Raw genomic sequence first — 23820 nt, 5'->3', positions numbered from 1 at the left:
GCCTGCAGCCACAGAGAGCTGCTTCTGGGTTTGGATAACCAGAGGGCATTGGATATCTGATTACACCCCTCCTCTCAGTTGTCATCATTACTATTTGTCACAGAATAGAGATAAGGCTGCTAGAAAACAAACTAAAAACAGTACTTCCCCTTCACACAGAATGAAGGCTTGAGTTGCATCTGAAAACACGCTCGGTTTCTGCACGCTCTTATACACCACGGACAGTAAATGGTCGATAGTAGGTCATATATAAGCAGTGTGAGTCTTGCTTGAAGCTAGCACTACCCCGTCGATGACAATATAAAGTATACGACAACAAGACGAAAAACACAGCAGAGGGTGTTTAAAAAGTGAGATGGTATTATAGCTACAGCCATGACACTGCGACCTCATCAGGACTTCAGTGCTGGAACAAAGGGAGTACTATTACAAGAATGTGGCTTTAAAATTGATTTACCAGACAGAAAGCTCCACATCATGTTTCTCTACATTTTTTACATTAAATGCTTTTAGATTTATGGCCAAAGAGTGTGACTTCCATCATTCAGTCAAGCCAAGTCACTCATCTGTGCTAACCTCATCGGCTAATTCATACAGGCATGGAGACGAGGTGAAAGGCAAACGGTGAAGCGGAGAGTTTTGCTCTCATGCTAATAATGTTGAGCAGGGTAAATGCTGTCAGAACTGAAACTGCTCAAGATATAAATAGCTGAGTTGATGATTGAAACAAGATTTTAAACAAACCAGTTGATGGAGAGAGATTTAAATGTCTCGACTTGTTTATTCTTTTTTGCTCCTGTTGACTCGGGAGAGGCAAAATGCCTCCTACCCACATGATGGAGCAGTATTAACTGCAACTGAGGACATTCTTGGGCGGTGGAAGGAATATTCGAGGGTGCTTGCATATCCTTGAATATACATATTTTCTTTTAGTTGTTCAGCACTTTTGTCAACAGTTGCTTTGGCGGGTTTTTGAGCCTGCTCATAAATAAATTGAATTGAATGTTTTGCGCTCTTGGAAAATGCATTTGACTGCATCCTTTAAGTGTCCTGGGGGGAGTACTTAGAAGTATGAGGTATCTGGCCTGGTATTGTGGCCTGTTTGATTCCTGAAAAACGAAAAAGTTTTTATTGCTGGCAATAAGTCAGACTCATTCCCAGTAGGGTGTTGGACTTCTAATCATAATTTAATTTCTGAGGGATTTCAAGGCACAGTCAATGGCCACAGGATGTCCACAGGATGTTATCTTTGCTTTTTGTGGACGATGTGGTTCTGTTGGCTTCATCAAATGATGACCTCCAGCTTGCATGATGAGCCCCAAGTCTCCCCAAGTCATGAGTGAGAGAAGCAGGAGTTTGACAGTCAGATTGATCAAACGTCTGCATGAATGTGACACTGTTGTAGTAATGACAGACCTGAGAGTAGAAAGCAAGGCTCTCAGTTTCCCAACCCTCACCTATGGTTGTGAGCTCTGGGCAGTGACTGAACCAATGACAGTAGTGGAAATGAGCTTAATCTGAGGGTTGGCTGGGCTCATCCTTAGAAGGATGTTGAGGAGCTCAGTCATTCAGGAAGGAGAGGTGAACCATTATTCCTCTACATCAAAAGGAGACAGTTTTGTGTGGTCTGGGCATCTGACTAGGAGACCTCCTGAACACTTCTAGGTCAGGTGTTGTAGTTGTGTCCTACTGGGACAGACCCAGGACACCCTTGGGACATTGCATCTGTCAGCTGTCTTGGGAGTGCCCCACTGGCCACTGCTATAGGAGGTGGCTGGGGAAAGGATGCTGACATGGACATGAATGGATGGGGGATTTATTGTTATTGCAACTAGGGCTGCCACAAACGATTATTTTGATAGTCGACTAGTCACCGATTATTTATGCGATTAGTCGACTAATCAGATCATCATCCACTGGACGTAAAACTACAGCTTATTGCACCAGCAGCATCTGCTCTTATATAACTATCATTAGCTTACAGCTTTAAGCTTTTAAGGTGCTAACTAAAAATGAAGACAAGATGATAGTTTATTCAATTTTAATGAAATTTGCAGATTGTTTCGGTGAAGTTTAATAAACTCCTTGCTATCTAAAATATAACAGGACACTGGAGTATATTCTCCAGCATCTCACACTTCTGATAATCAGCTGTCTGCTTGACGTTTATTCAGCTGTGTAAAAACTATAACTTTAATCTCAGCCAAACCGATTTACTCAGGAACAAATAAAATACTAAAAAAAAGCCAAACAATAACATTTTTAATTTATCTAAGTGACTCATATATATTTAACCTGAGTCGCGAAAGACGGCGGTGGGTTTGAAAACAATTTGCCGGGAGTCCGGTGTTCTCACGGCGCTAGTGACCTAGCCCCCGGCTAGCTATCGAGCTAGTGGGTAACAGACGTCTCCGAAAACGTCGGAGCGCTTTTGAAAATATGTGGTGTCCTGATAAACTGAGCAGATATTTGAGGTTTACACAGCTACATTCTCGCCTGAAAATATGTTAAACGTTTATTTTGTGACCCAGAAAGAATAATAAGAGTAATATTAAAACTAACTAGCTACCGCCATTGTTGGAAACTAAGCAGGGCCGCGCTATGAATTCTGGGACACAGCTGCTTCTTCTTCTTCGGGGTTTAACGGCAGCTGGCATCCTTGTACATGCTGTGCTGCCATCTTCTGTTTCAGTCCGTTATTACACTCTTAAATCCTGCTATTATTCCTGCGTCTTTTGTGATCTTACAAAGCTTCAAACGACACGTCGACTATTAAATCAGTCGTCGACGATTTTGATAGTCGACGTAATCGTGACTAGTCGACAAATCGTGGCAGCCCTAATTGCAACTTTCCTTCCAGATAAAATAAGCTAATATAGAATATGCTAAGATATAGAGCTATAGAATATGCTGTAGATATGGAGAAACATTTTTTTGTTACTTTGTTTAACGGATGATTATGTGAACAGAGTGACAGAATCAGTAGTAATAACATTACTGGGCTAAAACTGCAGAGCATTAAGGTCGATTAAATGTCCAAGTGGAGTTTATAGCTATGAAACATTTTCACTTACACAAACTAATTTTATCTGTTGTGAGTAGAAAAGTATTGAGGTCGTTCTAGCAGTTTAACACAAAACATTAACAAAATCACAGCGTCTGTTGAGAACAGGATCTGAAAAAGTTCAGTTTTTCAGTTCTGTGTTGTCACCTAAAGGCATGGTTGTGATTTACATATTTGGCAAGCTTTGAAAATAATTCTTCATAAAAATTGAAGTCTTTGATGTACCTGGTTGCTGAATGGTTGCATCAGATCAATCCAACCATCTACTCTAGGCTAAGTTCTCAGAGATGAACAGCAAGCCTTTTCGTCACCTCTCCTACTTAACCAGTTCAGTTTCCACACTATTGCATTTTTTCACCTCATCTACATTTTCAGCCCGCAAGAAGTTTAATTCTCTGCCGGTTTAGTCCCACTTTCTTCTTATTAAACTTCCAAACCCCAATTTGCCTTTAAACTCTTACACAGTAATTCATTAAGGGTAATGTGTATTCTTCCTTTGTGCCGCGCTGTCTTTGTGGGCTTCAGGTCCATTTGCATAATATTTGGTCATATGAGAATGAAAATGGACCATGCAATCTCTCATAAGGATGGAATAAACATCCGTTAGCATTTCTCGTTTAGTTTATGAAAGGAAATAAATAGCTTGAGATTCACAAAGACAAACACTCGTGCATCCACAGTCACTGCAGACAAGCAGATTTTACACTGTGACATTTACGCAGAGTCGATGCAGGAAGCGCACAAACTCCGGGAAATCCAGCAGCAGCTGCTGAATGTTTGCAATAATCAGTATACAGGTTCTTTTATTCCCCTCTGGTGGTTGGTTCCTAAATGACTTGACTTTCATGTTACAGTGACTGGTGCTTTGTAGCGGATGCTTTAATCTCGGAGAGAAGATGCTTTAATCTCGGAGAGAAGATGCTTTTCATGTGGGCCACACAAAGCTGTTTTTGTATTATCATTCAACATCACTGCAGTAATTACTGAAGCTCGGCGCGAGGGAGACTTTTATGTTTTAGTTTTTATCACACGCGCTGTCAAGTTGCTGTTGCTAACCACCACATTAAAGGTTTAGAGTTAAATCTCAGTAGTTATCCATCTTCGAAGACTTTGACTTATGTAGCAGGAAATAAAGTAATGATTTGTCGGTTATTTATTCTACTTTCTACTTTTTTTCTTTTCAAATCTTCTTTAAACCACCCTTTTAAAAAATTAGTTGAAATGCATACTGTCTTAGTGGACAGATTACCGCTTTAGGGATTAGTTACTGTAAAAATAGCATCAGTGTTAAAACAATACTCCATGCAACACGCCGATAGCTCATGTATATGCATATAATAAGATAAGAGGTAGCAGTAGTGACTTGTTTTCCACCCATACGTATACTAATTTTAGAAATTTAACCGATAAAAATGTATTTTGCTTCACCGTGGAGAGGATCGACCAGCTGTATAAAGAATACACTGGGAAAAAACCTTGTCCACACAAAGAAACCTCGGGGTGGTCTGAGAAAGACTTGCAGTCACAGTGGAAAAGTCAGAAATAGCTTTATTTGGTTGGATGTTGCGAATTGTTGGACTGATTTGTTGTTGTGTGAATAGTTGACAGGTACTGCATGTTGAGATTTTTACCTTTTCACCTCATATCCTGCTAAAAAAGAACCTAAAAACAAGCAGAACTTGTCTCCGTGCATAACTGTGTTTTCTCTGATTTTTGCAGGTGGCCTGAGAGGAGCATCCGTCGTTGACTCACTAGACACTCTGTACATTATGGGTTTGATGGATGAGTATAATGATGCCAAGGAATGGGTGAAGACCAGCCTGGATCTAAATTCGGTGAGAAACTCATTTTAGTGTCAAGTTTCTTTCTTTTTTTTTTTTCTTTTTTTTCGCATTTTACTTTCGGGCAACTTGGGGGCAACATCCTCCCCTCCATCAAGCTTAACCACACTCTTACTACATAAGCATAATGAAGTTTTCAGCTGTGACCGTGCATGCTCGATTGATTTCAAGCTGTGCTTTTGTGCTTTAACAGCGACATTGTGTCCACTGAGTCTGACAGTTTTCCAAAGCTCAGGACATTCCAGCAGAAATCAAAAGCTTCCTGTGTGGCCACCAGCCACGCCGTGTTACCGACTGATGAAATTCTCTGCCTCTCTGAAAGGTCTTTGTGGGGCAGAAAATGTGATAAATAAAGGAGAGAGTGCTGGAGCAGGGTTTAAAGGGTGTTGTAGATTAAAAAAATGTGGGAGAGAGGAGGCAAAGAGAGGCCATGACCCTTTCATTGAGCGAGTCTGTAAAGGCTGGGTTGCAAGCAGCGTGGGTTGCCAGTTCTGATATCATGTTGAATTGAGCGAAAGCGGCAACCAGGAAGGGCTTTTAGGGAGTTTGCTGCTAATAGGTAATGTGTGAGCCTGTTTGTCAGTGTGTTTTGTTTTTTTTATGCTTTGCAAATGAAAGGGGTCATTTCCGGACCAACCTTGTCAATAAAATGTGGTTATGTAATAGTGTGTAATTACACAAAGCTTGCAAACACAACTATGTCATTATGACTGTCATCATGGTAGGCTACTGTAGACGCTAGGCAGTAATTATACCAATTCACTGCCTGTTATGACAGCATGCCAAATGTCTCAAGTTGAAGTTGTTTTGTTTGTTGACAGTTAAGGCCCCAAAAACACTTGTTTATTATGAGTGTGTTGGTGAAGAAAACCAATCTTAACTACATTTGACACGTGTGGCATACTGCACATGATGCTAGTAACACTGAACTGTATTTGAATAATATGCAGTCAACAGCTCTGCTGGAAAGCAGAGGCCTAAAAAACACTTCCACTGCGTTTGAGATGCGCTTTATCGCAGCACGTTGTCGATCACTGCCAGATACGAGGCCGTAAAGAAATGCACAGTGATTGTTATTGCCTGCATATCAAAGCTGTTATTTTTCTCACTCATGGCACGCACAGATGTCACTGATACATACCAAGGACTTGGAATGAGACGTGACACACACCCACACGCAGTTAATACAGCGAATGGCCTTTTCCAGTGAAGAGAGAAAATTCTTAACTATGACTGCAGCTGTGGCTGCTGGTGACGGCCAGTAATTGCAGCTGCTGACAAACAGCCACAGTGTCACTAATAAAGACAACAAACGCGGGTTTACACTTCACAGTGCACTTTGTCAGGGGTGTTATATGCCACAATTTGTTTACTTCACCACTTCCTGTCTTCATCAGCGGTCATTGCAGGGCAGAGGCTTGCAATTATTCTCTGCAGGAAAGTTGAAATTATTTACATGTCCTCATTAAAGTGCCGTTCTTTGTCCTGTAAGATCTGATTACTTGTCACATTTTTTAAAAATATCTCATTTTCCGCCCAAATTACAGCATTTCAAGTACAGTAAACTGTGCACTTTAAACGCAAACACACACAGTGACTTCTACATCTTCTTTCTTAATGTCGTCATTTTGATAATGAACTAGTTTTTGCAGTTTGAACATATAAAACATATAAAACAGCACACTGGCTCATCATAGGGATTGTCAGATTCACTTCACCAAGCTTGTCGAGAGCCTACAGAAATTTTTCTGATGGCCTCATTTTTTTTTCTTTTCTAAATGCCACTTAAGGAAATACATGCCGCATAAAAGCAAAGGCTGGAAAAATGTAGCACATAAGGTCAGTAGTTTGTTTATTATTATAAGAAAACAAGCAAGGAAGTAAAAAATAAAAATAAAATGCTTTATTTTTCTCAGATTTAAGAAATTATTTTGTTGCAATCCTTAAAAAAAATTTAATAAAAAAATGGAATGTATAACAAATAGAAGTGTTTTAATTAGATTCATTATAACATTAATTACAAATAATATATATATAAAATCAGTGTTGCATTACACATTACTTTACCATTGTGTTACTTCATTACTCTTGGGAGAAAGTTCTTCACACTACTCATAATGTAACCTTAAATGCATAGTCACATAATTACCAGTTATCTATATAAACCTGAGGCTATAGTCGCACACACTGACAGATTTTTCTTTTAGTGTTAAAGTTCGAACAAAAAGCTAAAAGCACAAAGTGAAGTTGAAAACCAGCTGAGAGAGGCTTCAAAACGATTGCCTGTGCTAGCCTTGTGTTAGCATGCTGTTTGAAAGAGCTAATGTTGTGTTAACATTAGAATGCACAACAACATAGTAGTGATAATGTAATGTGATTACTTAATTTGCGCTGAGTCATGATATTACTGCACTAGCAAAAAATGGAATGTGGTTAGAGCATTGCATTACTTTGTAAAATGTGACACCTCACACTGTATATGACAATTTTTATAAGAATTTCAAATTACTTATGATTTGCATAAAATAAAGTGTAATCTATTTCAGTTAAAGGTGCATACAGTAGTACAAGGAATGGAGCAAGGACACACGGGGATTTTCATGCTCACATTTTTCTTTTAATTACATTACTGTCAGCAGATTCAGCCAGTCACACTGCAAAGCACTTTGTTAGATTTATCAGCTCAGGCCTGTCTGTCAGCCATAGCTTGACACGTTGTGACAGCTGCTCTGTAACTTGTCAGCAGTGAAACAAGGACAGAAGGAAGAGGACGGTGTTACACTAGCACAGACTTGACAGTGTTTGCAGCAGGTTTCAGCCTCTTCGCCGAGAAACTTGGACATCAGCTGCTCATTATTATCCCGTTTCTACAGGATTTCTTCTTTGTGTCGGAATGAAACCAAACATACCCACGTTTATATTTTTAACAAATGCACTTAGTAATACAGAACTTTAAAACTCTGTGCCATGTGAACAAATTAAATTCCTTGAAATCTTCCTTAATCATATGACTTTGAAGCATCTACAAGCTTCGGATGCATATCTGAATGAACAACTCAGCAGACAGACTGGCCATGCTGGCGGCTCAGCCATTTACCAAGACAAAAGGAGCTCCAGAGTATATCTACCCGTGTTAGCCTGTGCCATGCTTCTCTACAAGCTGTTGTCGCATAAAGACTGAACAAGTATTTGGCAACATCATCACACATCAGCACCGAGGCACTTATTGAGTCTGATGAAGATTTATTTATGTAAAGAATGGTTTGGTCAGTATGACGACTAAGTTTCAGTTAAGTAAAGCAGCTGCCCTCTGTGAGCTCATCAGACCTTTTCCCATTAAAGCGAGTAATTAGGTGTGATTAATGTCGACTTTAAGATTGGACTGTATTCCCTCATGTTCCCTTCCAAATTTTATTACGCTTTCAGAGCCTCCCTTCCTCCATTTCTGCTCTTTCACTTAGTTATTTCTAATCTCTCCACGGCATTTTCTGTCTGGCTCAGTTCTTTTTATTCATCATCGAGAAATCTATGTGTTGAGTCTGTTAAAGCAAAATTGTGGCAAGTGATCGCTCTGATCTACGGTCATCCAGTTTCATCATGTTGCTGAGTGTTATGGAAGGATTGTTTTTGTCTGTTTGCTAAGAATAAATGCATTTTCAGGTGATGACCCTTTAAGACAGCCGCCCCCAACCCCCGGGAGTCGTTGTTTGGTACCAGGTCGCGAGAGTTGAGGCTCGGGTGTGAAATTTATGGTTTTATAGGGGTTTTATCGGTTTTTATTGTTATTTTTGTAACGTTTTTATCATTAACCCGGTTTTCCTGGGTCTTTTCCCGTGTGTTATGAATAAGTCTTCTTTTTTTGGTACCAGTACTGGTTTTATTTTGTTGTATTTATCCAGGACACCTTAAATGCTGATCCGTGAAAATATTGTCGGACACAAACTGGTCCCAGTTGGGGACCGCTGCTTTAAGATGACATGAAAAAAATGTACTTTAAGCCATTATTAAAGGAAGATCTTCTTTCAGATCAATTAAAATCACTAAATATTTGATTATGTCAGGTTGGGTTTGATAAATCATCAATAGGTTAGGCAATATATATCATATATGATTATTTTTATATTGATCAATCATGATATTAAGGTTTTCACACGTACTGTAAAACTTCTTAAATTGCAAGGAGATTAAAAAAGAAACCAGAATTATTAAGTAGTGTTTTACCTTTTTTTTTTTTCATTCATGACATTTTCCAAATGTCAAGAATAGATGTGTTAATACGCCCAACAATTCATTGTTTATATTATGCAAACGTATAATGTGATCTTTAAACTGCACTGTGTTCAAGGTGGACTAATGTGTACAGTAAGTAGAAGTGCTGTCATATTAATTATCCTTCACAGAAGCTGAAGTGTGCACATCTTCTCACTAAAGCTCAGCCTTTGGTGATTTTTAAAATTAGTGCTCCTTATAGATTGAATCTTCCCCCTGTGATTTTGCTGATGATTGCTATGAAGCCTCTTTAGCATAACTAGAAACATCCACCAGCAATAACTTCTTATTTACCACATTGACGAAGCTCCAGAGCCCCACCAGGATGGCGAAATGACTGGATAATATGCACGCTCAGGCCTGTGATTCCACATCTCAGATCAAGTTAGTGTGAAATCTCCTGGGTGTTATTGGTAGAGACTGGAGTAATGAGCTGTATTTTATTTTATTTTTTATATGTCGTGGCATGTGCTGCATTTCTCCATCCCTGAACGATTCAGTAGCGTGGATGTTGGCATGTGTAAGCCGAGTGCCACTAAATTGGACAGAGTGCGTAAGAGGAGGGAGCTTGTTATTATTTCTGAAGGGAGGTCGAGATGCTGACAGTCACATGCATACACTGCAGCCTGCCAGTGTGGTGTCAGAAGAAGGAAGAAAGAGCTGTCAGATCTGGACATGATGCCATTTTTCTGACCTGTTAAGAGTACATGGTGAACTTAGTACTCCTCAGCCGTCTCAGGTGTGCTGTGGCTCGTCTCTTCTCATGCTCTGAAGAGAAAATAAAAAAAAGTCAGACTTTTGTGGGTTTGTCTAAACTGTAAATATACTGGCGATGTGGGAAATATGTGCATGGGAGCTACTACTACATTTCATATTTTACAATTATTATATTAAAAATGGCATATTTTAGCACAGTAATGGCTATGGTACCTATTATATTTTTGCATCTTGTTAATGGTTATATGTATGAAAGCCCATTTCCGCCACTAAAAAAAAGTATCCATAACTGGAAATTTCGAGTTATTTTCTCGAAATTTTGATTTATTAACTCGAAATTTGAGTTAGCGCTGCCAATCAGTAATCTATGTGAATGATGTCATTTTTTTGTTACCAGGAAGGATAAGGCGCAGAGGAATGCACACTTAAAACCGGATCGTGAGCTACCAATTTATAAATTGACGCTTTCCAGAGTACGTTTGCTGATAGTAACGCCTTGTGATTCGGCTAATAACGCAAGGATATAATGTGAAGCCATGCTGAAAATACTCAGCAATTTGTGCATTCATGACTGGCTGTAAAACTGGTAGCTTAGCTGTAGCATTTGTAGCTGAGGGCTTCAGGTTCCGGGTTACAAGGAAATGACGTCATTCACGTGATTACTGATTGGCAGCGCTAACTTGAAATTTCAAGTCAAGTCGAAATTTTGAGTTATGGATATTTTTTAATTTTTTTAAGTGGCGGAAACAAGCTTCCATATATATATATATATATATATGTGCACAGATTTGTGCTATAAATCTTCATTCCCACGTTGCAGAGAGAGATGTGTACTTGTGGTGTCGGTGCCCTCACATTTGTTTCAGGTCCCCTGCTGTTAGCTTATGTAACAGATAATTATGACTAATGATACTAATTGATAATGTAGTAGCGTTGCATCCAAGTAGTGTCAGAATTGTATTAATAACACTCTGCCCTTGTTCTCTTGTCAGTGTTCTCTGAAGCAAACACTAAATAGTGGGTGAGTGATTGAACACACGGACAATCCAAGCACAAGCTTAGTCTTGTTTATTTTGCATTTTTTTTCCCTCTGCCCTTGTTTAGTTTTGTGGTTGCTTGCTGTGAGCCCAGTAGGGGTTGTTTCAGTAGCAGTGAAGCAATGAGTGTTTTCTTCAAACTGTGGTGGAAGCTGAACAAGCGTGCCTCACCCCAAAACATCCAAGAAAAAAAAAACAATTCTTCAAATCTCCCTAAAGTCTTTTCTGTCAGCTCGAGATATCGGCATTAGCTTGAGGTCTCACTTTCATTACATCCAAATCAAATTTGCAGCTGCATAAAGCACGGCGTCGAGAAAATAACCAAAGTGTATTTATACGAGTGTCGTTATAATCCAGATGTAATTGACTTTTTGGTAGAATGAGCGCAGATACATTGCACATTGTTGTTGCTGTTAATCTTTTGAACCTCGGTCCGGAGGCCAGAAAGAGTTTGTGCTGCCAGTCCAGATACAGTTTCAGACACATGGGATGCACTCCTTTCACAGAGCAGAGAAAGTTTGGTGAGAGACTAGAAGAGAATGAGCAACTTCATCAAGTATTTCAGAGACTGCCAGCAGCGTCCCACCAAGTACTGAACAATGCGGTGTATCTACTGTGTACACATGTGCAACACAGAGCGAAACCTGAGAGAAATGTGTGGTAACTTTTATTACCAGAGAAAAAAGCTGTTGACTGAGTTCAACTTTGCAAATGCCTCAGGCAAATATAGAGCGCTTGTGTAGGTTGTTATTCTAAAATATTTTAAGCTAACAAAGATATTCTGACTATTTTATGCATTTTCATGATGACAGTTCTTAACTTGGAGATGTCATCACATTGTTGAAAAAGACAAGCGGTGTTCCCCACCATATTTTTAATCTCAAGGCTTGTAAACCAGTCTGTTTTTAATCAGTTGTTTGTGGGTTATTTTCCAAATGCGTGCTCACATTTGAGGACAAGAAAAAGTGACATTAGTTGGTAATGAGGAGACCTGGAGCAAGGTTGTTGTTTACCTCCAGAGAGCTGTTTTTTGACCCCCGCTGACACCCTGTCTGGACTAAATTAGACACAACTTGCTTCTAGTCATGAAGGCGTCTGAGGAAAAAAACGGTGTCATTTGCAATGCCGAGGGACGGTTCGGTAAAGACGCCGTGCCCCTAAGCTGAGGTCAAGCTGAGCTGACATTCTGTCCCAGGATGCGCAGGGCAAAGGACGTTTTGTGTGGGTAGTTCATCATTACGGATATTTACCAGCACATTTTGTATCATTCATGCACTTTTTCCCTGTGGAGCCATTTCGCACAGTCAACCGCTGACACTGGATTCTGGCTACTACAGCGGGAAAAGGGTTGTCTTAGTTTCACAAGCTCTGATTTACATGTAGACGTTCTTTAAAAATAGTATTGAATATCTTAGATGTTAATATGGAAAGATCTCTGGAATATTAAGACTTTTTTTGAAAAGTGCAATGAGGTTGCACTGTAATGTCTTAATAAACACAAAGTCTATGACTATGTAATAATGACACTCTCAAAAAATGTTCATATTTCAGTTTACCTCAGCTCTACATAAGCAGCACCTGTTTTCAGCTTAAAGGCTGCAATAAACATGGTGCACACCACCTACACGGCACCACACTGCAGGTAGACAAAGTGTGCAACAAGCTGGTGATCATAGCAATTCACATATTTGATAAGAGGGTGATCAGATAAGCTAGGAGGAAAGCAGTATAAAGGTGGTGTCTTTATAAATAATTCAGAAACCAAATTTTCTTAGAGCAAGGAAGTCGCTGGATGTTAGCTTTAATTTAATTTTCATGCTACTAAAAAGACATGAAGACTGTTATACTGAAAAAAATAAATATATAATTGGTGTGTTAATTAGCTGTCTTAATGACCTAATCTGCATAACTCGATGTTAATATATATATCAGCATGAATACGCTGAAGCATTAAGCAGCTCAAATAGCTCTTTGTTTTTTTTCTTGGCAGTTTGGGAGTTAGCAGCCGCTGAGGAAAAAGTGAAGGATGTGTCTCAGTCAGCAAGGCCAAATACAGTGGGAGGTATATGATGAGAGACAGAGGCAGACAGTTAGACACAGAGTCAGGAGGAAGGAAGATGGACTGCAGCAGGCTGAATAATAACAGCAGAGAGAGAGTAGAGCAAAGTCCCATGAGACCCAAGCATTATCATAGAAGACTCTGTGGGGGAGCTACTGCAGCCCCCAGGAAAGAGCAGAGACCTGTGCACGCAAGAGTTTTGTGCGTGCGTGTGCATTTGTGTGGGGAGACGGCATCAAAAGACAGAGATGAAGCTCTGAAAATAGACAGATGCGGGGAGACCAATATTCTCTGATGGTGGCTTGATGGGTTGGGCTGTAATTCAGCTGTAATTTATCACCGTGGCAGTATTTGATGAATTATGCACCAGGCTGTTGATTTACAAGTTTATGCATTTAGTGGAGATGTTTTACGATACGAGTGCATCCTCTCTTTTGTGTGTACACATGATGTTTGAGGTGAAGTTGGATGTGCATTAATTACTCGGGTTAAAAAGAATTTTCAAAGAAATAAAATGATGAAACTTAAAACATTAGCCAATAATATTCTCTGACTATTTAATCACATTTTATTGGTCTGCAACTGGGATTAATTATTTACTGAGGTTATCCCCAGTTTGTACAAATGCATGATGGGAGTGCAACAAGTAGGGCTGTTCGATATAACGATATATATCGGATGACGATATAAAAACATCTATCGTTTAATTTTACGCTATCGTTTATTTCGTGGTGTCGCAAAATAAACTGTTTACAGCAATATTTTTTCATTATTTTGATGGTCACTGTAGTGGCTATATTAATTTCCTTAAGTTCTCTCTTTCTCTTATATTTAATATAACTAAACTACAGACTAGAGATGGACCGATCCGATATTACGTATCGGTATCGGTCCGATACTGACCTAAATTACTGGATCGGATATCGGAGAAAAATAAAAAATGTAATCCGATCCATTAAATATCACGAAAGCACCTCACAAAACTTGCAACACGCCGTAACTCGCCTCAGAACGTTAGCATGTTGGAGCAGTGTGGTCACGTGATAGAGCGGCTGTGGCATGCGGGACCTGTCGGTGGTCTGGATAGCATTTGGAGCTTCGCTAGCAACCCAGCATTTCATCTCCGACAAAGTTATCCCGAGAGAAGTAAAGCAAGTGTGTAAGTCCATCTCTGAATGTTTGTAAAGCATTCCTGCGTTAAGCTTAACAAGCGACTGCCTCTCCTGCTGCTACTTCAATCATGAAACTGCTTAACGATCAGCTGATCGGCTTTTCTGTCGCGAGTCCGTGTCTCTAGTTTGCTTTTGGCCCACTTTGCACCAGAAAGAGGAAACCAGCGGCTGAACAACAGCAGCACGTTTAAGCTTGATCAGCTATTGTTAGAATGTATTTAATATTACTTTCTACTCCAGGATCTTTTTCTACAGCTGACGCTGGTAACTGTGCAGGGGAGGATCTAGCAAAGTTTAGCCAGGGGGGCCGATAGGGCATTAACAGGGAAAAGGGGGCACAAAGACATACTTTTCTTTCTTATTCTCATTTAAAATGTCTAGCTTTTAATAAATAATTATCTGACACCCAAAGTTTTAATTTGATGTAAAATGAATAGAAGTCAATTACTGTATATAGTAACTATTAAGTCTAATATATATACCCTAGTAAGCTATAGTACTTTTTCCTTTGGGAAGGTACCATCTGTGCAGTCTGCAATTTTGTTGAAGAAAGATGTTGAATCTATTTAATATTTCTTGAAAAATAATTGATTTCTGTGCATTTTTTTTCACACTGTATCAAATTAAGGTTCATTACGTCGATTAAGCATCATGAGGTGGAGCGTGAGGGGTGGTTCCCTATTTTTTATTTATTTATTTTTGTTGTTGCTGGGAGTTGGAACCCTATTAGTTAGGTTGCTTAATATTTACGCTAAGTACTCTTTAAAATACCAGAATAGGGAGGAAGGTGTAGGTTTAAGTTTATTAGATTGATCAGTATTGCTGAACTATGAAATATTTTTTTTGCATACAGGTATAACAGAATAGCTTTAGTGTAGTTGTTGTTTTAAACTTGAGTATGAACTTATACAAAATGCAGCAAGATATTTAAAAAACCGTTTTGTTGATTAAAAAACACTATATCGGATTCATATCGGTATCGGCAGATATCCAAATTGATGATATCAGTATCGAACATAAAAAAGTGGTATCGTGCCATCTCTACTACAGACAGACAAGCCTTTGTTTTTATGCGTTGTGGTTACCAACAACGACGGTAGCACCATTGCGTGTCCGCTTGTTTATGTTCCACATAAACCTTTCACAATAAAGCTCAAGATCCTGTTGAGACTTTTCAAAATAAACTGAATCACGTGAAAGATGCAGTGTTTACAGATGAGAAGCAAAAAAGAGCCGTCAGGTGCTAAAAAATAAACCTTAGACTCAAACGTTAGAACAGGCTTTTCCTCGCAGCAAGCCATGTAATAAATACTCACAAAGAAAACGGCGGCCGTTACAACTTATGTCTAAAGATGTATAGTTTCATGCATCGGTTAAAACACTCGACTCCAGGTATGCGACGCCCAGCTGGAAACACTTCACGCAAGTCGAGCTGCCCGAGATTCACAGAATTTACAGAAAATGTTACATTTTTGCGATTTATATCGTTATCGGACGATGGATGTCTTAATATCGGGATATGAGATTTTGGTCATATCGCACAGCCCTAGTAAAGGATTATTCTATTCTATTCTAGTAACAAGAGGGCAAAAAGTTGACGTATCACAGCTGATGACCGTTACTGGCTAATATCTGTCAGTTAAAATTTGGTTTCAAAAACTGATAAAGGCTTCTTTCATTTCAAACTATTGCGATGTAAAAAAAAAAAGCTTCCAGAATAAAAGAAAAACTGTTCTTGTGCCTGAATAGTTTTGTAACTTTGATTAGTGTGGGATCACTAAACGGTAAGAAATGGGAAGGTCCTCTTGAAATGGGCTCTTGAAATGTACTCGTCTACTGTAATGTTAAAAAAAAAAAAATCACTGAATTCATTATGTAAGCCTCTTTTAGGAATAGTTATGTGAAAAAAGCCAATATTTGTGAGCAATATTATACAATTAACTTTATTATTATGCTGATTTCACCCACCTGAGTGTTGCGCTGAGTGGGCTCATTTTTTTGTGAAGTCGCTATTTTGGCTTGAATTTCAGACCTCCCTTTATGTCAGAGAAAGCTGTTTAGCATGCTCCACAGGGTTGCGGGTAGGGTCATTAACGCTAATGTTGTAGACTGCTCTCACAACTTGGACACTGATCAAGACTATAATTACTGCACAATATTTTTAAAAAAAAAGAAAAGAAATAGAAAACGCAGGCGCATCTCGATGTCCTGAAAGCAGCAAGTTGGAGAGGAGCAGCAGAGGCAGCAGCTTTAACAGTATGTGAGAGCCAGGGAGATTAGAGTGAAAATTGATGATTTCTGTATCTGTATTTTAATTAGCAATGTTAAATTCAATCCCAGCCAGCATGTGTGAATCACCAGCTTTGGTAGGAGAGGCAGTCGTCTCTTTCCATCCTTGGCTTATCAGGTCATTTTGTCTGTCACATCAGCCCGATTTGGCGTTAGCATGTAGCAGTCAGTCAGAATCTGGATGGCAGTAATGCTAACAGACATTTGCCCAGTGACAATGATGCCTCTTTATTAGCAGTAAATTATTACATTAACATTTGAGCAGGACACAACTGGGCAATAGTCTAGTCAGCTCCTTGGCACACAGCAGCACAGTGGCCATGCCAATCAGGCTCGTGTCCCAAGCAAATCTGGGCTGAGTAGGACAGAAATCTTTCCTTTGACTGTTGAATACACATCAATACAGAAGGAGAGAGCACCACCAGCAACACTGCATTGTATGTACCCCAATGTAATGTACCCCAATGAGTCATTCTGTTCCTTATTTTCTTTTCCTGTTGAGGCTCCTCCTCCATAAAATTACATTAGCTAGTATAATTAGTTTTTCTCCCAGTAGTACACATTTTAAATAGTTACAGCGTTGGTAAAAGCAGTTGCTTATTTAAATGAGCTTTCATTCTCTATTCTCTGCCACAAGGTAAGGAGAAAGAGGAGCACACACAGATCATCCACATAATTAAAACCACCTGCACCCTGCACATCGCTAATACAGCCACAACATGGCTGGACATGGATAGAAATGTTGACAGATGTTGGGGCAATGGTTAGTTGTACTGCAAAACATTTTAGGTGGATGATACCTAATGAATGATGGCACTGTGGGGTCTCCCCTGGTTTGTGTACTACTTTTTAAGTCCTGAGTAGCTGGATTATAACCACATTTGCACACGATGGCTGACTAGCTAGCTAGTTTAGCAACAGACATCTTTAAGTATATTATTTTAGCAAAAAGCAGGCTTGAAAAAAAAATACTAGAAAACCTGAGCATCCCATTTAGGGAACACAACAAGTGTCCATTTGAGTAACTGCTACTTTATAGCTTTATAGTTGCCAGATTTTGGATGGCAGGTGACAAATTATGCATCAATAACACTGAGGTTCCTTAAAAAACATTGCATGGTAATGCGCTATTTTGGCTGTATGAGGGGTACTCGCGTAACTCCTGATGATCTGTGTTATTTACTTAATCTGTCAGTGATTTATATTTTGTGGCTAATTGGTTTATATCATGAACATCAACTGTATATATTAGATTTGGTGTGAAGAAGCAGTGCGTTAATGGTACTTTAAAGCTGCACATTTGTTTTCACTGATGAGCATTCTTCAGAAAGTCGCTTACTTTTCACTGCGGCAGGTTGAGAAGAACTAACAGAGAAAATGCAGACAAGCTTTTTAACTTGATGGCAATGGTGATGAAAACTTCTGTGTTTTTCTCTGACAGCCTTGTGTTGACTCCTAATTAGACCCTCAACTTGAGCACCATGAAGAGAGACAAGGCGGGGGAAAAAATAAAAACAGGTGTCATCCACTTATCCAGATTTTCTGGTTGTGCTTGCGGGGCAGCTTTAATGCTTGCTGCATCGTATATAAACGTACCTCCAGGATAAGCAGCGCATGTAAATTGAGCTTTATGACATTGCTTTTAGTGTTTTAGTCATTAAAGATACTTCTTTTGGGTTAGATTTGAGAATCCCTTCTTCTTTTATTAGGATTCATCTACTGCTTCATTGAGATAAGTAATCTGAACTGGAAAATATAACGAAAAACTAAATAATTCTCTTTGAGCAAACATAGCAGGAAGGGAGGACATTTGCCTCCATCATTTGGGATGAGGGGAAAGTGGAGGGAGGAAAGATAATCATTAACACGTAATAATATAACACTAATTCCTAATCCCATTTTCAAAGCCTAAAACACATTCACACAATTCAGCCAACTTTGTTTTAGCATAAATATTGAACAACTGATTTAATCACAGACACAGAAATTAGAGGACTTTGGTCTTTGTTTAGTGTGAAGTTCATTAGAATTGTGCAAAGAAACAGGGATATTTCAATAATTCAGTTTCCCCACATTAGCTGGTGTGTTTGTCCAGTTAACAGCCAAACGCAGAGCCTTAATAGCTTGTGAAAGCTAATAATTTTATGCTTTAATGTGGAATCTAACTTTGATAATAAATAAAAGAAAAGCATTCGGCTTCTCCGGTGGACAAATTACTTTGTAAATCTTGTAAAAAGCCAAATTTTCAGGCCTTATGCCCCAGTGAACATAATACGCAGATTTGGTTTACTTCAAAGAAATTCGTGTCTTGATGTTAAACCCGTTTGAAAGTCAGCCTCACAATCAGATCCAGTCAGCTGTACCTCCACCCGTTTGTACATTAATGTGGAAATTTGAGATTGAGTCATATACAAGCAACCTTTCAGAGGACACAGTTTTTAATCTTCTTTCTTCTTGTCTTACTTAGACCGTGATGATTGAATTGCTTTGTCAGTGTGAGTTTTACTATTTAGTTTACGTTCTCAGAGCCTTAGGGTTTGCCTTTTAAGTTCATTTAACGTTGAGGCACGTTTGAAGGTTAGGTTGCCCCGTTTGCAGTAAGACGCAGGGCTTGCAAGTAGCTGTTCCTGAAAAATAAATCAGATTCAAATGCAGAAATCAACAAGCCAATTGAGTAGAAAGATTGCCTAGGGGCTTGTTTTTCTTTTGTTTGTTTTTTTATTTTATGTAAATGTGCGTTAGGTATATTTTCAAATTGGTATGAATGGCTTCCTGACTGATTTATTGAGTCTTCTAGGACTTAAAGTCTGACTGGCAAAACCTTTGTCAGCACTGTATGTCCTCTCTCACTGTACCTTCTGCCGGTCTTGCTGAGAGCTACAATCACTAGTGATAAATAGACACTCCATTCCTAATCACTGCCATTGTAGTGTCATTACTGAATGGGCCACTCATTTCAGGGTTGGCAAGATAGCTCAGTTGTCCTGCCAGAGGCACTGGTGCTTTGTCTCAGAAAATGTCACCAGTGTGCAGAGTTTTCAAACGGAGCCAGCGTCATGCTGTTGTAGAATCAGAATCGTAGAGTTTTTAAAAAGGGAACTTATCAAATAAAACAAACAAAAACTGTACAGTATTTTTGCAAAATGTACTTCCGTTGCCTGTAAAGACCTCTATATTGTTTGTAAATGTAAATGGACACTGACTGTGACCTTGAAATTTTTAAACCCAATGTTGCAAGGGGTTGAGGAACTGGGTTCAAATGGCTCACAGTAGCAATTTTCAACATCCAATCCAGGTTACATCTGTGTTTTACATGGTCCCTGAAGGTTCCATTAGAATCTTCATAACATTTTCATGTTTGTGCATGTGCATGTATTTGAATCTGGACTCTGAAGAGAATTGATGGATGGATGGAATATTTTGTTGACGTGTCAAATAAACACGGTGGTTATAAATATTATGTATTTATGTGAAGTACGATATAAACAGGATTAAAAATATGCATTTTTAAAGAGATGCATATAGAGATAAATAAAAGCATAGTACAGATGCCACTGACTCCTTAACTCAATTCTAGCAAATTGCCCTTTCTGCCACCAAATTGCAGTTTCCTTATCAACCACGCTCGAGCTAGCAATTTCCTTCTCAATGGGTCTCCAAGTCAATGAGTACCATTCTGCTTTAACCTTCAGCTGGCACAAGAGGCAGTAATTATAGTGACATACTGAGCAGTACCTCTTATTTCATACTTAGAAAAGAAAATATAACGTGCATATTTCATCTTGAAATTGCAACATAGCAACAAGTCCTCTTGTCAGTATTTATTTTTCTAAAAAAAAAGAAAGGAGAAAAGTAAAATTGCAAACAAACACATGTTTTATTGTATTGTGTGATAAAACTGCCCAGCAGTAGATAAAGCTGGATATAGATCAAGACATTCATTTGTGTCTCTACTCCTACGGAGAAAATTGAAAAACGCCCAGAGTATATTAAAAGCAAACAGTAGTGTAGAGTGAGGACTGTTGAACAGAAAGTACAGTTTTGTTTGCTTTGTCTGTTTGCGATACTCTTAAGATGTTACTTTTCCACAGAAAATCAGAACAAGGCTGCTAATGAAAGCTGAGGAAAATTACAAAGGGATCGGAACTGCACACTCTGCTCCATACTCTGAAGTCATCCCGCTGTACGTTTCCACATCTGGATGACAAAAGAGCCAAAATACACTCGCCGTTTCTCTTTCTGGAACGGTTCTCCTAGCAGTTGAAACATCACAGGATAAATATCTGTACAGTAATCTGTAGACTTGGTCCAAAAATTTTTGAGACTCTAAGTGACCAAAAAACAATGTAAGAGGAGAAACTGATGGCAAAATATTACAGCAGAGGTTCTTGAATAAAATCCAGCTTGAACCAAACTTGCTCCCTACTAATCAATACTGCCTTGCAATTGCAAGAGTCTCTCAGACAAAAGAGGAAACAAAACACCGGGGAACACGATTACATGGCTTTGACTTTCTAGCCTGACTTTTTGAGTCTGCCCTGGCTCTAGTCGTTGATTTCTTTGGAGAGAAAAACTCCATTACAACCGAGAGAGAGGAAGAAAGAGCACGGGGAGCTTTGTAGTTCAAGAGCTTTCCTTATAAGCACAGAGATAACCTGTATGTGGAAATGACTTGGGTAGATTTTTGAATTATTTTAAAAGTGTTTGTGCATTACTTGAATTGCAAGCACGAGAACAAACACTTAATCTAGTGTTGTTTAAGGTTCTAAGTGTGCGTTCATATTAATGCTTCCCACTATTTTTATTGATTTATCATCTCTGTTTGTTGCTGTCAAAATGTTATGAATACAATTAATTCCACTAATGAGGAATACGAAGGCTAACCAATCAGTCAAAAGAGGTTTTGCAGTTTTGTCACATCATCGCTTAGCAACCACTTTTGCTGTTTCCATGGGGATTGACTGTAAAACTGCCTTTATGTAAATAATAACACTTCGAGTCGCTTTGAAGTGGAATTTTTTTTCTTTTTTATACTTTTATTTTCTAAAACTGTAGAATTGAGCTGTCTCAAATGTTTTGTTATTTCAGTGTTGTTTTTGTCAAATTAATGCCTGTAGGGCTTCAGCCATTCAGAGAGATTTGGTACTAGACTGTATAGAGGTGGACAACATGAAAGCTCGAGCGCGTGAGACAATTATTTTATTAGAATTTAATAGATATCCATAGTGGAGGTTCATGACAGTTTCAACTATGAGGTGGCAAGTGCTCGTTATCATAGCTAACATGCGTACATGTAAGTATTGCTTTTTTTGACTCACTATGTCTATACCAGGGGTGTCAAACTCAAATACACAGTGGGCCAAAATTCAAAACTGGAACAAAGTCGCGGGCTAACGTTAATATTTATTGAAAAAAAAATCTTCCTCTAGATATAAGAATGAATCTTTTCTTATGGACTCAAACAAGTTTTGCTGAAAAACTGAATATGGAACAAGCAAAGCTTAATACTAAACAATATATATATTAGCTGTATAATACCAGTAGGCCAGCTCTAATAGTAATTTGGTATGGCTTCGCAGGCCAAATATAATTAGGCTGTGGGCCAAATTTGGCCAGCGGGCCAGAGTTTGACAACTATGGTCTATACCAAAACTTAGCCATGCTAATTTGTTCAGTGTTCTTGTGGGTAAAGTTTAGTGAGTCATCATTCAGATGGATGTTTGGAGATGTTGCCAAGATGGCTGCTGAGTGACAAGACTTACTTCTGGAAGAATTTTTGTGTTTTTGCTGTTGTTGTTTCCAGACTGACTCTGTTTAGTGGTTGCAGGGTTGCATGGTAATGCAGTCCCAGGTTAGTGGATATGTTGATTAAAGTTCACGTGTATTATTGGTTAGTATGGTTTAGGTCCGTTAGAGTTTAGTGACATACATTTACATTTTATTTTTATGTTAGAGTAACAATGATAATCCAGCGTGTGTTTGCTTCTAAGCACAGTGTAGTCTGTGTACTTTAATCCTCTCAGCCATTAGCCTCCCTTTTATCCAACAAGCATTTAAATATTTATTATTACAGTAAGCTACTACCTAATGCATCAGGTCGATGCTTGAAAATGGCAACAGCAACAAAACAAAAACACAAAGCATTCGGTTTGCATAGTGACATCTGCCTCTTTTTTTGTGGGAACAAAAACAATTTATTTATTTATTTATTTATTATTTAATTCATTGTTTATTGGTCACCGAGTACAAAGACTTTTAAAGATGAACCACGGCTGTTGAATTCAGATGAAGTGGCCATGGTCACAACCCAATTTGCCTTGTGTTAATCCAGTATGACTCCTCTTATGCACTCACTCAGAATAACACCATGCAACGGCATTGCTTATTAGAAATTGCTTTTTTCTCCTGAGATATAACCACAGTTGTAATTTATTGTGATTATCTATGGTCCTTGTAAATAGAAGTCTCAAGAAATTAAGTTATGCTCCTGGTTATGCCATCTTTACATTTATTTTTTTTCTTCTTAAACTGGCAGTTGTGTGAGTATACCAGAGGGGAAGTTCAACTTAGCCACACTTTTGTTGCATTAGCTGGCTTGAAAAAAAACTTAAAATAAGTAAGTAATAAGTAAAATAAGTATCACAATGGTGGTTATCAACTTTTTCTGTCAAGTCGGGCTTTTTGCTTCAGGTTCTGTAAGATCACATGACTCTGCTTCTGCACAAATTGAGTGCCGCCTACTCTTTTCAGAGACGTCGTCAAGTGGTGATAATGAAATTGTGATAAAAATGTAAAAAGGAAATTAAAAATAGAACTGTAAAGTGCCAAACTGTTGCAAGAAGGACCAGAGACCGATGCTGCAGAAACTGTTAACCTTGGAATTTAGTACACAGAGCAGTAAAAACAAGCATTTTAATTAAGCCGATTGTTTTAACACTGAGCGCGCTCTCAGTGCTGCTGTTCGTTCTAATGTGACCGTTACACATTAGAGCTCTGAAACTTTAAAGTGCATACATTAAAAGTCCCCTAACCTAATGAAGTAGTTGTGGAAATCACTTTAGTTTGTTGGCAGATGAAAATGACAGTGTTCTAGTAGCTGGTGTTTAAGAAACTTGGCACCAGGTTAGAATCAAGTATAAATATGTGCACATTCCAGTGACAATGTGGTGTACAGTTTAGTATAATGCACTCTAGCTAATTAACCCATTAATCTCACTTCTTAGTACACCACTCAGGAAAACCTCAGACTCTCCAGTAAACATCTTCATGCATTAAAGAATCTGAAAATCTATTAAACAACCAAGAAATGCTGATCTGCACACGTGAACATAATAAATATTTACATGACCCAGAGACTTTATGCTGTGTGAAA

The 23820-nt window shown here is 38.7% G+C and overlaps 1 protein-coding gene across 3 annotated transcripts in view; it reads left to right on the top strand.

The window, feature by feature from the left end:
- LOC113031368 (mannosyl-oligosaccharide 1,2-alpha-mannosidase IC) overlaps nt 1-23820 on the top strand; it is a 202119-nt gene that overhangs the window by 103148 nt on the left and 75151 nt on the right. For all 3 annotated transcript variants that reach the window (XM_026183375.2, XM_026183376.2, XM_080308059.1), the window contains exon 3: nt 4784-4899. In XM_026183375.2, the coding sequence (XP_026039160.2) occupies nt 4784-4899 (116 nt within the window). The remainder of the gene's footprint in view (nt 1-4783; nt 4900-23820) is intronic.

Source organism: Astatotilapia calliptera, chromosome 11 (assembly GCF_964374335.1).
Source record: "Astatotilapia calliptera chromosome 11, fAstCal68.1, whole genome shotgun sequence".
Taxonomy (NCBI): Eukaryota; Metazoa; Chordata; class Actinopteri; order Cichliformes; family Cichlidae; genus Astatotilapia; species Astatotilapia calliptera.
The sequence above is the reverse complement of the archived record's forward strand: the minus strand, read 5'-3'. Positions and strand labels throughout refer to the sequence as shown.